We start from the raw sequence: 15139 nt of genomic DNA, 5'->3' as shown, positions 1-15139 counted from the left end.
AAAATCCAACTGGAATTATAAAAATTGGAATACATTGTGTTTATTAATGTTGGGAGAATTTGTATCTTTAAATATTAAGTCTTCCCACTTAAGAGCGTGGAGTTTCTCCAACTATTCAGATCATCTTTTATATTCTTTAGTAGTTTTAGAAAGTATTCTCATAGGGTTTTTATTTATTCTTGGTAAAGATGATTCCCAGTACATTATAATGTTTGCTACTATAGTTTAACTGTGCAATTTTATGTTTGTCCTCTAATATGCTTTTTAATAATACATAACACACAGAAACTCCAGCAAAAATTTTAATTCTTATTGAGGGAGTGATATACTTAATTCCTTACTTCACTATTTGAAGAATTCTCAGATAAAATTCAGAGAGGGCCTAGGTTATTTAACTTTGAGAAACTGAGCAGCTTATAACACAAGAATAAATTAGAGACGCCATGAAGCATGGGGTGGAGAGCTAAATGCGTGTATTTAAAAAGTAGCACCAGTTTATGTTGCTTAGCAGTGACATCGCTCATTGTAAGTGTTATTTTACTTTTCTTTCTTTTTTTTAAGAGGAACTGGGGATGGAACCCAGGACCTCATATATGTGAAGCAGGTGCTCAAACACTGAGCTACACCTGCTCGCCTCTCATCATAAGAAGTAGAGGAGAACTTGAAATTGATTCAGTTATTTACACTGGCCTGTTCTCATGTTATACACCCATATAGCCAAGCTAGTAAAGCCAAAAAAATTATCTAAATTGGACACCTAAAAGGTTCACATGTCTCCCAGTTATCCTGTTGATTGATGCCATTTCTTCCCATCAATGTCAGTCCCTTGATAGTAGCCATGAGTTTACAATGATAGAAGAGAATTCAGCTCTATAATGGATGCTCAAATTTGGAAACAGGTAACTTGAAATTTGACATACCCAGAAAGCAAAGGTGGAAGGACCTGTGGGAATTCCCATTGCATATGGGAATATAAAGATAAGTGAGGTGTGATTTCTGCAACCAAGGATTGTACAGCCTAGCAGGAGGATAGGCATTCAGCTAACACAGAGTGATACGTGTCCTGAAACGTTGTGGTCATAGTGTACCTAAAGAGCCAGGTAAGGTTTCACCGAGGAGACATTTTGAACAGGGGGTGAAGTGAGGGCAGGTGTGCCCAGCTGAGAAGTTTGGGTAGTATCTTGTGAGCAATACTTACCATAGATTTTTAATCTAGGCAGTGCAGTGTTTTGGTCTCCACACTGGAACCAGAATCCTGGAAGCAAAATGAAGGACCAGTTAGGAGGCCAACATAAGTAATTTGTTAAACTAATTAGGAAAATAAAATTCATGATAGCAACGTAAAAGAGCGACACATTTCTAGATCGCAAAAAAAAAAAAAAAATTCATACCCCACTCCAGCCCCCAACCTCCCTTCTAAAACCCTTTATTTTAAAGAGGAAATGCAACCCTCTGGATAAGTCCTAAAAAAGTTGGGCCTGCATATCCAGTGCACACAAGCCTAGCAACCCGAATCAGAGATTGGAGATGCCCTCGGAGCACCACCGCTTGCCTGTGTACCATCACTCTCTCCTCCTGCCACTTTTCACCCACTCTTGCTTGTGTTTCCAGAACATTCTCCAGCTTCCACTTGTGAGAAATTCTTAAATAAAAATAAGTTATTGATCTATGTTTTTAATTCCAAAGAACTTTTAAGAGGAGCAACTTAATCTAAGCCATAGAATAATAATGCGTAGCATATAGCCTGCTCAATAGAAATTGCTTCTTAAACTTGCATGTCTCTTGTTTTTTACATCAGTCTTTCTCCATCTCCATTATATTATTCAAAGATTCATTTTATAGCAATTAGTTTCCACATGTTGTCCTAATCTAAAAATGATTTCTATTGAATATTTTTGCTAAATAAGGTAACTATTTTAGATTACAGACATTAAGAAAAATGCAGCCACTAATAAGAGATACCACAATGATGATGATCATTACAATAGCAAGAATTTATGTAGTACATTTTATGAGCCCAAAAAAAGCACTGTTCTGAGCACAGACATTTATAAACTCATTTAATGCAGTAAACCTCATGAGGTAGTTACAATCCCTATTTTAAAGATGAGAAGGTTAAACACAGAGTATTTAAGTAAGTTGCTCAAGGAGCCCCAGCTAATGATGGAGGTAGTCTTTAAACCCCATCAGGCTTGTTCCAGAGGTCATGCTGTTAATCACTAAGCTTGCTCCCTCTCTGTGATATTGTAAATATCCTATGCTTTGATTTTTGGACAGATTAAAATACTCAAAGGTTTCTGCTTTTAAAATATGAATTCTGAAACACTTAAGTATCTCTTTTAACTGTATCTCCCTTAAGTTGCCATCTAGTTCTAGATGCAGGCAGTTACTATCCTTAGCTGTGACATCTGCCTTCAAAGAAGAGCAGGAGATCCAGCGCTGCTGGGAACGATACAGGAAAAAACATTACTTTTTCACCTATACTTATGTCCTCCGGATATAGGAGCAATAAAATCTTCATAAACATTTGTCAACACTCAGGATGATTTTGTGATTGTCTGTTGTACTCAGTGTCAAGCAAAATAACTACTCCAATACTAAAGATGCGGGTTCAAAGATAGTATGTGATTTGCATTCCAGCCTCTGTATTCCAGCATTTCTAGGCACGTCTTTGTTGCCTGGAATGGTTTACCAGCCAAGGGGAATGTGTTCTGGAAGCCCCTAGAAACAGGCTACAAGATAGTTCCTGGAGCCCTGTCTTGTAGGTAAACATTGTGTATGTTCGTTCTGATTTTCATGTTGTATACTGGGCAGAAACAAAGGTAAAGAGGAAAATGTGTGCAGTAGGAATCTGACTCCTCTTGAAACAAAAACATTAAAAGCCAAAAGATGTTACTATTTCAGTCCCCGGGAGCTGACAACAATGCTGCTTGAGCGCAAGTCGCTCAGTTGGAAAAACAGTGACCGTTTGCTATTGTCTCGCTTTCATAGACCCACTTGGCCGTCACATTTTTATGTACAATTCTTACTTGTGTTGTTTTCTCGTTTAAACAGAGCATCATGGTCCACCGTCAGGAACAAACTCAGCCAGGCAGAGCCCAGCCCTGCCGCACAGGCCCATGGGGCAGTCCCAGGCCAGCCACATACCTGGGGACAGGTGGGGCTGTTCGTCTCTGGTTTTGTTTGTCAAATCTCATCTCCCCTTCCTCTTTCCCCCCACCCCCAGCCCTCCACAGTCAAGCAGAAGCCAGCCGGTGAGGTCAAAATGAGAACTCTTGCATAGCCCACCCTCAGATCCCTTCCCTATTCCCCCAGTCCCTTCATTCCTCCTCCCAGCCCCTGCCCTCAGGCACGACGTAGCTGTCCAGTCATGCCTGACAAGTGGGGAGTAGAGAGAAGGGACAGCAGCACCTGCTCGGCCACTCTGTCCTCATGGCTTTGGTAGGGCAGTCTCAAGCCCACAGGGACGCTGTCTTCTCAGGCTGAACCTGAGAAGGGCAGAGCAGTCCTCTTCTGTTAAAAATATTAGCCATGAAACATCACATAAATTTACAGATTTTCAGCATCTTCCTGGGCATTGGTGTTGCAGGAAAGCCATTTTTTCGCTGTGACAGTGTCAACCTATCTGTCCTGATTCAGTCCAGTGCGGTTTTCCTCCAGGTAAACTGGAGTGCCCTTACGAAAAGCATGGGGATGTTGGCAGACTTTAGGCTATGCTGGAGTTAAATGTTTGCCTGGCATCTCTCTGGTTCGAGATACGTGTCTTCGTAGCACTCCATCAGATGGAAATGGTGAGGTTCAGCGTTTAGGATAAAACAGAGATTAATCTGGCTTTACTTTTAGACTTTTTTATTTTCTCAGTGCAGAAAGTAACTTGATTTTTCTCTTCTAGAATTGTCCTAGAGGGAGAGATTGGGAAAGATGTCTCTACGTCTTACAGACATTCGTGGTCTGACCACAAGCACCTGGCACAGCCCGACACTGCCGTGATTTCAGTCGTAGGCAGTCGGCACAACCAGGTAAGCAAACCACCGCCGTCACTCCTAGATGTGATTTTTGGAGTTCCTGAGCCACTGACACTGGTAACTCTTGCTAATATAGTTCAGATAAATATACTTGGTAATTGTGCTCAGCGTTCTGTTCATTTCCATGAAGAAATGTAAGCACTAAAAGAAAAGCTTACCCTGCAGTTGGAGCAGTGTGAGCCCTTGATTAATAGCAGTGTTTTAGCTAATCAAGGTAGAGTTCTTATTCTTTTTCCCCAGAGAAAGGAGTAACAATCTGTTTAAAGAAAGCACTTTTTCCAAAATCTGTTCTGATTGTTCCATTATATATTGACCAAGTAGTAGAGAAGACACGTACCCTTTAGACTTAGGCTGCATCTTTAAAAATTGAGTAGCCCTTCAACAAAAACTTATATTCCTTTTATGATATAGACCTGCCTAAAACCCATATGGAGAGTGTAAATAATTTCTCCTGGGCATAAAAGCAGTCTTTCTTCAAAACGTGAATAAAGCAGCCCGCGGAGCCTTGCTGTCCTCGCCTCTCTCTGCAGAGCCTCGGCTGTTACCCGGTGGAGCTGGAGAGGGGCCCCCGGGGCTTCGGGTTCAGCCTGCGAGGTGGGAAGGAGTACAACATGGGGCTGTTCATCCTGCGCCTCGCTGAGGACGGCCCTGCCGGGAAGGACGGCCGCGTGCACGTGAGTCGACTTCTGTCTGCAGCCTTTGGTTCTGGCTCCAGAACGGGCCTTCTGAAAGCAGCAGGTTCGAGGGAACGCACCAGCTCCCTGGATCTAGGAAGCCCCGTTTCCCAGGCAGATGCTGCTCATTTTACTTTTCCTAGTCCTCTGATGATTTAATTTTCTTCTCAGTAGTGTGTTATACTCTGTTGGCAGTTGAGGTGCTTTTACCTTCTTGTCTTTGGTGATAAAGAAATACCATTTTTTACTTACATGGTCAACATGTGAGGGCAAATAAATAAGTAAATCAAATGTACTTTAATCATACAAAAATTCTTGGAAAAGCCAAGATAAAACAGAATTTTCTGGCTGCTAAATTACCAAAACTTTTGGCTTGGCAAGGATTGTGGGAGCTTTTACATACAAGTGGTGCTTAATAAAAATGTTGTCAATAACAATTTACTCTGGTGTCTTCTGCCCAAATGATAAACGTAGTTTATCTCCAACTATCACTTGTACCATTGGAGCCCTAGGGGCCCTGTCTGCCTCCCGCTGTGGCCTATTTCTTCTCTCATCTCCTGCTTTTCCTACTGTACAGCAACTGAATTCTGTGTCCTGTTATTCCAATATCATCAGCACCTGAGATAGTGCCATGAACTTTTGTAATAGGTGTTCCGTAGATATTTGTCAAAAGAGTAGAATTGGTGGATGACACTGCGAGATATTGAGAGAATTTTTAAAAAAATATTTAGCATTAGCTCCTACACTTAATATTGGGGAGACAGGACTTGGGACACATGAAATCCTTAGGAAGCAATACAATAATAATGTAATTCAGTAAAACAAGAAAGTGTTAACCTGGAATATAAATGGAAAGGCGTGCCATTGAGGATCTGTAAATTTAGTGAGTCTTAAACTGGTCCTTAAATCTGGTTAAGGTGAAGAGAGACAGAGAGGAGGAAGAACAGGTATTCTAGGCAGGGGAGTGACGAAGCAGCTGGATGCAAAGCGCATTAGGGAATAGTGTCAGATTGAGAAAATATGAGGAACCTGCTGCCTGCCATGTGCTGTCACGCGTATTATTTTTATTGTCTCAGAAACCCTGTGAGATAGTAGCAGTGTTCCCACTTACAGGGACAAAACCGAGCCTCAGGGAAGCAGAGGAGCCTGTCGGGTGGCCCAGCCTGCGGTGACCCCGCCGGCCCCACGGGGCAGCCCAGTGCCGGCTCTTGCTTCTGCCCCGGCCGTGGCTTGTGCCGGTCTGCATTTGATTCTATTGGGAGGCAAATAGATTCTGAAAAGGCTGTGAGATAATGGATGCAGTGTGCTAGAAATATTCATTTATAATCGTCATATATTTTTAGTGGGTGTTGTTTTTAAAAATAGAAGGCTACTTAAAAACAATACTGGCTTTTTTTTAAAGAACAATTTTTCTCTTTCCCTTCTTCCTACTTCTTTTGGTTCACTTCTCATTTTTTTCTCCCTTTGATTTTCCCTTCTTTTCTCTCTCCTCTCCTTTCCCCCATAATTTTTTTTTCTATAATATAAAACTGAACTTCAGTCATATTTGTTATATTTATCACAAGATGTATTCCCCTTTATTTCTTAATCACATTTTTTAAAATATATTTTTTATTTTTTGAAAGATACTTAGATTACACAAAATGTTACACAAAGAAATATAAGGAATTCCCATATGCCCCACTCCCCACACCTCCCACCCTTCCCCACATTAACAACTTCTTTCATTAGTGTGGTACATTCGTCGCAATTGATGAACACATTTGAAGCATTGCCACTAAGCATGGGATTCATCACATTTGTAATTTTTAAAGTAACTTAAAATTTTAAAAGACTGTTTACATTTCCCTTAAGTTGCCACTTTAAAAAATCTTTTGTATAGTCCAGTATAGAATGCTTTTCTCCTTCTGAGGGTCTGTCTACCAAAAATCTAAAAGCTGCTGTCCCCTTCTCCCCAATTTAAAGTAAAACCAAACTGACACCTTGTGGCAAATCTGTTCAATTACAAGTGTTATTGCAGGTTTATTTGTAATAAGAGAAATTAAAATGTGCAGTTTTGGACAGTGAAATTAGACTAAAAAATGTGTTTGAAATTATCTATAACTTTTATAATAAGTTTTACAAGATATACCCAAAGCATGTTCTAAATACTAATTTTCATTTCTCTAATTATCAGCAGGATTGTTTATCTGTGCTAATTTAGCCTCTGTATTTCCTCATAAAAATTATTCTTTTTCAATCAAGGGAAATCTGGGTACTGGCTTTTGTTTCACCTATATATTCTGGATAGTAAGGGTTTTGGGTTTTTTTAATTAATTATGTTTATTACTTTTTCCCTTTGCCTACTTTGGTTGTTTTTTTTTAAAAGGGTATTTTATTTCATTTTTTATATTAAATCCACCTATCTTGTTTCTGGTATCTTCCATTTCTTCAAAAGCAAGACTCATCTTTTTTCTTTTATAAATCTGCAACAAAACAATATATTTTCTATTTCACAGATAAACTTGGATTTTCTTTGCATTGTATAAAATGCAAACGTCGTAACAACTTTGGAATTGGGTACAGTAGAGGCTGGAAGAATTGTCAAGAGCTTGATAGAAAAAGCCTAGATTACTCTGAAGAAACTTGGTAGAAATACAGAGGCTAAAGGCCTTAGAAGGAAATGATGAATGTGTTACTGGGAACTAAAGGAAAGGCCATCCTTGTTTTAAAGTGGCAGAAAACTTGGCAAAAATTAGGTTCTGATGTTGAATGGAGGGCGGAAATTGAAAGTGATGAACTTGAGTATTTTGCTGAGGAGATTTTAAAGCTACATGGTGCAGCCTGATTTCTCCTTGCAGCTTATAGTGAAATGAAAAAGGAAAAAGGGCTAAGCTGAGAACTGACCTCCTACACACAAAGAAACCAGAAATTAATGGTTTCGAAAATTCTGAGCTTCCAGAAAGTGAGTCCCAGAGAATAGTGTTCCGGGTGAGGTTTCATCTGAACATGGAACCAGCCAGCCATCTCAGTGGAAGTCAGGATTGGAAACGCAGTTATGCAAGAAGGATCTGTGGAAGCTTTGGACCCCTGTGAACTACATGCAAAATAACTGTTTTGTGTGTGTGAGACTCGAATAAGCAGAACCACTGCCAGCCTGGACTCAGAGACAGAGAAGGGACAGATGGAATGACCTCAGGGTCAGAACCGTGGAGGCTGAGGTCTGGGTGCGTGTGTGGGGCGGGCGGCCCTTCCGCCCTGTCCTCCCTGGTGTTGGGAGAAGGTGGGGCCTGTGCCCGGCTTTCGTGGAGAGTGACCACTGTCGCCATGCTCGGAGAGGGTGGCGCCTTCACCCCGGCTTTCGGGGCGCGCACGGCTTCTCCACAAGCCCTTGAAGGGAATGGGCTGCGGCCCCGTCAGGACCAGAGCACAGGACAGCCATGCAGAGTGCCCCTCAGGCCTGGAGGTCCGTGGAGGCTTCCCTGCCGGGTGTCAGGGCTGTTTGGGACCTGCGACCCCCGTTTCCCTTCCAGTTTCTCCCTTCTAGAATGGAAATATCCATCCTATGCCTGTCCTTGCATTGTTCTCTAGATTTCACAGGTCCACAGACAGAGGGGAACTGTGCCCCGGGACAGGCCTCACCCACAACCTAGTTTGACAAGACTGTGTATTAAACATTGTAACTGAAAAGATTTGGTTTTTGGTATATCATGATGGAATGAATGTATTTCACATGTGGAAAGAATAGGTCCTTTGTGGGGTCTAGAAGGTGGATTGTAGTGGTTGGAGGCTTGTATGTACCCCAGAAAAACACGTTCTCAAATGGAATCCATTCCTGGGGGTGTACGATTAGGGAGGACCTTTTGATGAGGCACTTCAGCCCTGTCAGGATAGACCTTAATCCTGTTACTGGAGTCCTTTATAAGCAGAATGAACCTCAGACAAAGCTAAGGGGAGCAGCCGGAAGCTGAACATCAACAGAGCCAGAGGAGGAGGGAGAGGCCAGGAGACGTGCCATTCGCCTCGCCACGTGCGGAGCCGAGGGCCGGGATCACCAGTGGCCAGTCCCAGATGCCACCTTGGAAGGAACCATCACCTTGATTTGGACTTTTCCACAGCCTCGAACCATGAGCGAATACATTCCCATGGTTTAAGCCAAACCATTCTTGACATTTACTTGAGCAACCAAGGAAACTAAAACAATCATCTATTAGTAAACTATTTTTTGTTTGTTTTTACTAAGAGTATCTTCAGCATCCCCTATTCTGTAGTTTAACCAGTTTTGCATTTTCTACCACTATATGTATTTCTAGTTCCTCTCAATTTATTTTTCATATTAGCCCACTTAGTCCTTTAGAATTCTTCAGTTCATGTTACTTCTTTTGCTTACAGACACCTTTTCCACATTCCTAAAGTGATCTAAAGACTTACTCTCCTTGTTATTTTGAATAAAAGCTAACTTGTTAAAGATTGTTAGATCTGCCCATGGAATTTTTTTTTAAGGGGGTACTAGGGATTAAACCCAGAACCTCATAAATGGAAAGCAGGAACTCAGCCCCTGAGCTGTGTCCAGTCCCCAATGACAGTTGGTTTTTTTGTTTGTTTTTTAGGAGGAACTGGGAATTGAACCCAGGCCCTCGTACATGGGAAGCAGGTGCTCAACCATGTAAGCTACATCCTCTCCCCTGCCCATGATATATTGTTTTTATTTTTAATAGTTAAATTTTTTAAATGAGTTTAACATAGAGGAGGTGCCTTGCATTGATATTTCATTTTCCTGTAACTCCCCTTATGATAAAAATTAATGTGTATAAATATATTCATTTCATTCATCGTAATTGGCTCAAAGTCTTGTTTTCCTGTTTCAAAAGTGATTAAGAGGCAGGATTGTAGTGTTTGTAGATTTCAGTCGTGTGGCAGCACAAAGGACGGAACGGGCAGTTCTCCTTGGGAGAGGCAGGGAAGGCTCCAAAGCGGAGAAGCCCCCGCCCACGTTTCACACGTTCAAGAGTCAGCTCAAATCCAAAAGCACCCTTTGTTCAGGTATTGCCCTGTGGTACCACTTAGATTGTTGCAGGGACTTCACCTCTTCCACTGCTTAATCTTCAGTGAAAAACTTAGAATTTGATTCTGTTGCACATTGCCCAGATCCTGTTGGACTGACTAGTCAGGTAAAACCTTCCTGTTTAGGATTTGAAGAGTATCTCTTCCTCTTGCTGTCATCTGTCCCGTCCTCACCAAGTCTAGCCTGACAGGACCACATCCCAGTTAAGTATGTTACAAACGAGAGTCCTTTCGCTCACTGACTGCAGCTGACAGCAGCAGGACTGAAGGAGGTACAGAGTTTCATGCTGTCTGGTGGCTCTTCCCTGTCTAGGTTGGTGACCAGATTGTGGAAATCAACGGGGAGCCTACGCAAGGCATCACACATACGCGCGCCATCGAGCTCATTCAGGCTGGCGGGAATAAAGTTCTTCTTCTCTTGAGGCCAGGAACTGGCTTGATACCTGATCACGGTAAGTAAAGTAGCCAGCTGGTGGCTGGAAAGTGGTAAGAGGCAGGGTGTGCTAGACAGGGGAGGAGCAGATGGAGAAGGAGGGTCAGTTTAGAGGAGATATGTTATTCAGAGGTGAACACTGACCACCTAAGGCTTATTATTATCAACAGTGTTAGGAAACAAGGAACCTCAGCTTTCGTTGAACCTTTAAGTGGAATATATTTCAAGGTTATTTCAACAGAAAACATATAATTGCTTTAGAAATGTACCTGAACAAAACAAGGACATTAGAGGCAAATGATCTATATATCATGGAACACATTTTAAATCTCAAAAGAACATCCCTGCTTTAGCTCCTTCTTGGCTAATTACATTTTACCAACAAATGTTTAAGTAAGTAAGATAACTAAGATAAACTTATCTTTTAAAGAGTAGCATAAGAACTTTAGGTATTTCTGGTAATTAAAAAAAAAAAAAAAAACAGGTCACTTTAGCCCTGCTTGGAGAAAAGGAATTGGACCAGGGACCATGTGTCTACTCCTGTACTGATTTTATACTTCCTTGTTTTCATTTTTTAAATGTAACTGTACTTGAAAATCACTAATTTTTTAACTGTGTGCAGTGTTCTAGAAATAAAGGCAGTACGGCACTCACGTAGTACTTTGCCCCCTCTAATTCCCTCCCTCGCGTGGAGCATTGGAGGGCTAAGTGCAGACATCCCCTTCCAGCCTGTGATTCTGACTGTATTACCTTCTACCATCTGCTCGTAAATCATATGTTCTTGGTGACACCTTTGCTAACTTCACTGTGATTTAAAAAAAATTTTTTTACATAGTTCTAGGCTTTTTCTCTTCCTTCTTCAGGTTTGGCTCCTTCCGGTCTGTGCTCCTACGTGAAACCTGAGCAGCACTAAGGCTTTCAGGGCTTTTCTTGGTCTTTCCTTAAAAAGACTTGGTAAATTTGCATGTCTTATAAATCACTTCCTTTTTTTTTTTCCCCATTTAAAAATGATGCTATTAAATACATCTACTCCCATTATTCTTCTGCCCTTTTCAGTTTCCTTTTGACATTAAATTTGACAGCTTTAATGCAAGAAATTTATTTTCAAATGCCCATGAACCTCATTCTGGTTACCACAGTTTGGTCTTCTTTATTAGTGGTTTTGGCATATCCCTAAGCTTGTATATCCATTGATAAGAGCTTAATTAGCAAGCTTCTTGGACCAGGTAATTTGGTCCAATTTTATTATTTCTTCTAAGTTTTATACTGGATTTTACTACTTGTAAGGAATAGACACATTATATAGAAGCTCAGAACTTACTGTTCCTATTTATAATTCTGAAATTTAATAATGTTCCACTCGAATCACTTTTTTTAGGTGATTGGGATATTAGTAATCCTTCATCTTCGAATGTGATATACGATGAGCAGTCACCACCATCTCCCCCATACGCACATTCTGCTTCCATATTTGAAATGTCTCATGTACCAGTAACTGAAGAACCTTTAATGAGCGTTCAGATATGTGAGAAAGAAGAATTAAAGGTCATTGTGCCTGAAAAGAAAAGCACTTTAAATGAGTATCAATCTCTTCTTGCCCAGAAAAATGTGAATAAGAGGGATCCTCCCACCAGTCATGGGCACAGTGAGAAGAAAAACCTATTAAAAGTAGAGACTGGTGTTAAACAAAGCGGTACCTCTGCCAGCCCCCAAAAGCCAGCCAGCCAGCGCTCAGAGGAACACCAGGAAGAGATTCCCAGTCTTCTCAAAAAGGACCCCAAAAGAAGACCCAGAGAGCGATCGCCCAGCCCCAGGAAGGGGGAGAATGAAAGCTGTCAGGTCAGCACCAGGGAAGGTTCTGGCCAAGATCATTGCAGAAAAAGCAGAGGACGATCTTCTAGCCCAAAGAAGCTGCAAAAAATTGAAGGATGCAAAGACCAACCGAATGCCAAAGCCAAATTATTAGAGAGTGAGAGCCGAAGAGCAGGGCGCCGTCCTGGTGACAGTGGTGAGCAGACCCTGGGTGGGAAAGAAAAGCCCCGTGCCATCGGGAAAGACAGAAAGCAGAGTCAGCCTGGGAAAAACAGAACCACATCTCCAGAGGAAAAAACCAAGGGAATGGATGAAAAGTCTCTTCTATCCAAAAAGGCTAATAACACTACGAATAGAGCAGTTTCTGAAAATGAAAAAGGAAAGAAAGCAACCATAGGAGAAATAAGTTCTACTAAAGATAAAACAGGAGAAAATGTGAAAATATCAGAAAAGAAGCTGATGCAAGAACCTGAGGAGAGAACGATTTCAAGCAAAACAGACGATCACAGGGAGAAAGAACTAGAGACAGCTGACAAACGCCAAGAGAGTGGAGGGGTCAGACCTGCAGGGAGTTCTCCAGTTAAAAAGACACCAATAACGCCAGGGCCGTGGAAGGTGCCCCGTGCAAATAAAGCCACGGGTACCTCCGGCATGGCCCAGAAATGGCAGTGACCGCCAGTAAAAAATGAAGAAACACAAATTGTAATCTTTACTAAAAAGCAGCATCTTTTTTTAAAGTCATTTTTCCCCCCAGAAATTTTGAAACACACATTTTTAAAGTGAGCGTCAAGTTTCCTAGGCTGCGCGAAGGGCATTTAGGATTGCTAAGAACCAACTGGACCCCTGGCTGGCTCCCGACGCGCCCTGCTCGGCCGCCCGGCCTGTCCTCAGAAGCGTCTGATCCAGTGACAGGCGTTGACAGTGACAGTGTGGTCACCACTCACTTGTATTTGTGCCAATTATCTACTGTATTATGTCTACTTTATCCTTCTCACTCAGAAGTTTTCCACAGAACAGGCTAGATTTGACTTGGAAGTTGATGTTCTCCATAGCATGTTGCATGTTTACAGAGAGAAATTAAATCCTTACAGAAGAGGAGATGGTTAACTCAGCATTTAAAGATAGCAGGTGCCTCTTCTAACAGCGACTGATGATGTCCTAGTTTGAAAATAAAACCCCCAAACATCAGTACTTTAAAGAAAAATGTAGTCAAGCGTTGGCACTTTCTTTTGGCTTTTTTATTTTAATTCGGCTGGATAAAGTGTTTCAAGTAACTGATATTACTTACAAATGAATGTTCAAAATGAGGAAGTCCTTGAGCAGTAGAGCTCACCTCCTGTTGTGTTATCCAAGCTGATGTAGTTACAGCATCCAGGTCACCCCACTTCAGTTTTCATGATGAAACCACACAGAAGCACGTGGAAATACTGCATATTCCTCTTAGAAAAAAGCCACCAAATCTCTCTTTCTGGATATTTGGGTTGTACCCACTACTAAAGTCATTAGTCTTGGCATATGATACAGATTTGAAGAGTCAAAATACTGTGTCGATTGTGAGGGACTTAACCATGAAATGGTTTAGAGCCCATTGCCAGATCAAGTACCCCCTCGTATGGTAGCAGCTGTACAAAGTTCAGGTGTTCAGAAGCAAGAACCTTTGTACAGCCTGCCCAGCAAGGACAAAAATGCTGATGGGCAGTACTTGCTGGCTCTTGCTTTTAATTTCCAGCTAGCTACCATAACTTTGTTTAAAAACAAGAAGGGGAAGCTAAACACCTGCTTAGCTTGTATACATTTTCACAGTTCTTTTTTCAAGTCTAGTTAAAGATGACTGTTGGAAGTTGGAGGCAGTCTCTAACTCCATAAAACAGATCATAGTTTTTCAATCCCCTACAGTAGCATTCAGTGGCGCCTATAAATAAAGGAACATTCTCTGAATAAACGCATTTTATGGAGTATTTGAACATACTTGTTCTGTCACCCAGGGTTCATCCTCTCGGTGTGAAGCACATCATGTCCAGGTCCTTCCCTCGCCAAGAGTCTGATGTGAACTCTTTAATACTATAACAACTGAATCAGCCCCTATAGGTATGACATCCTTCCCACAGCGAGCTTTTGGAAATCCCTTTTTCTTCCAGAACTGTATTCACCCATCTATTGTAACTACTTGAATAGAGCAAAGTTAGGAGGCTTGATAAAAATTCTAAGAATTTAGAACCACAGAAATGATTTATTTTCCCTGCAATCCAAAATTAGTGATACAAATCCTATTTTTATTGTTAACTGTGACATAACTTGGATGTCATATGTTGTCAGTCTGACGTGGCTCTTCCTCTCAAATAACCTGTCGCTGTACTGATTAGATACTGACTTAGCCTTGTGGCCTTGGAATGCTAAGCAAAACATGGATGTACTGGTTGTAAATGTTTATATATTGTACAGTACCTTTATAAATATACACTTGAGGTTCTGTTTAGAGAAAGAGATCTGTAAATTGCTCGTTATTTTTTATATAGATATTAAAAAAAAAACAAATAAGAATTCTTTGCATTCAGTTCTTTTACCATCAGAATCTTTAGGGTTGCTTTCTATTTGTGGAGCTATTTCTCACCACCGTCTGAGGCCTCACATTTTTTTCCTTCCAAGTAACAAACATCGAAAGTCCTCCAAATAAGGAAGACTCTAGTGCAAATGACTTTATTTGTAAGGCTATATATTTTTATCTGTAAAGCTCAAAATTGGTTTGAGTTATACCTATTTTACATATTTATAAAATATAAAAGAGCTTTGCATTTATACTCTGCTATTTTACATATTTACCTATATCATTATACCTATTTTACATTTATAAAATATAAAAGAACTTTGCATTTATAAATAATCTGCTACCCAAAACCTGTTCTTACATCATTGTCAGGGAGAGAAGAGAGCTTGTTTTATTGGAAATTCAGTTACTGGACAATTATAATGGATACCTAGTGACTACAAGGTCACAGAATTCTATTTCATTCAGACTATGGCAATTCACATTATTTTTGAAGGTCATATTATTTACTGTTTCTTTTAGAACGAAGCGTTTTTTACTTAATTTAATACTTGGTATGAATAATACCTAAAACCTATTTTAAGGTCATAGTTAATACTTTTGAGGG

The 15139-nt window shown here is 40.8% G+C and overlaps 1 protein-coding gene across 3 annotated transcripts in view; it reads left to right on the top strand.

Annotated features, from left to right (window-relative positions):
* MAGI3 (membrane associated guanylate kinase, WW and PDZ domain containing 3) overlaps positions 1–14528 on the top strand; it is a 306230-nt gene extending 291702 nt beyond the window's left edge. For 2 of the 3 annotated variants that reach the window (XM_058303015.2, XM_058303014.2), the window contains 5 exons: positions 3055–3157; positions 3893–4019; positions 4556–4699; positions 10056–10194; positions 11554–14528. In XM_058303015.2, coding sequence (XP_058158998.1) covers positions 3055–3157; positions 3893–4019; positions 4556–4699; positions 10056–10194; positions 11554–12659 — 1619 coding nt within the window. In that variant the 3' untranslated portion in view covers positions 12660–14528. Of the gene's footprint in view, positions 1–3054; positions 3158–3892; positions 4020–4555; positions 4700–10055; positions 10195–11038; positions 11130–11553 lie in introns of all 3 variants that reach the window. The other variant, XM_071217190.1, reaches the window with a different exon arrangement.
* Positions 14529–15139: the final 611 nt, after the last annotated feature.

The sequence above is a fragment of the Dasypus novemcinctus genome, chromosome 9 (genome assembly GCF_030445035.2).
Source record: "Dasypus novemcinctus isolate mDasNov1 chromosome 9, mDasNov1.1.hap2, whole genome shotgun sequence".
In the NCBI taxonomy this organism is placed as follows: domain Eukaryota; kingdom Metazoa; phylum Chordata; class Mammalia; order Cingulata; family Dasypodidae; genus Dasypus; species Dasypus novemcinctus.
Note: the sequence above shows the minus strand (reverse complement) of the source record. Positions and strands in the feature narration are given on the sequence as shown.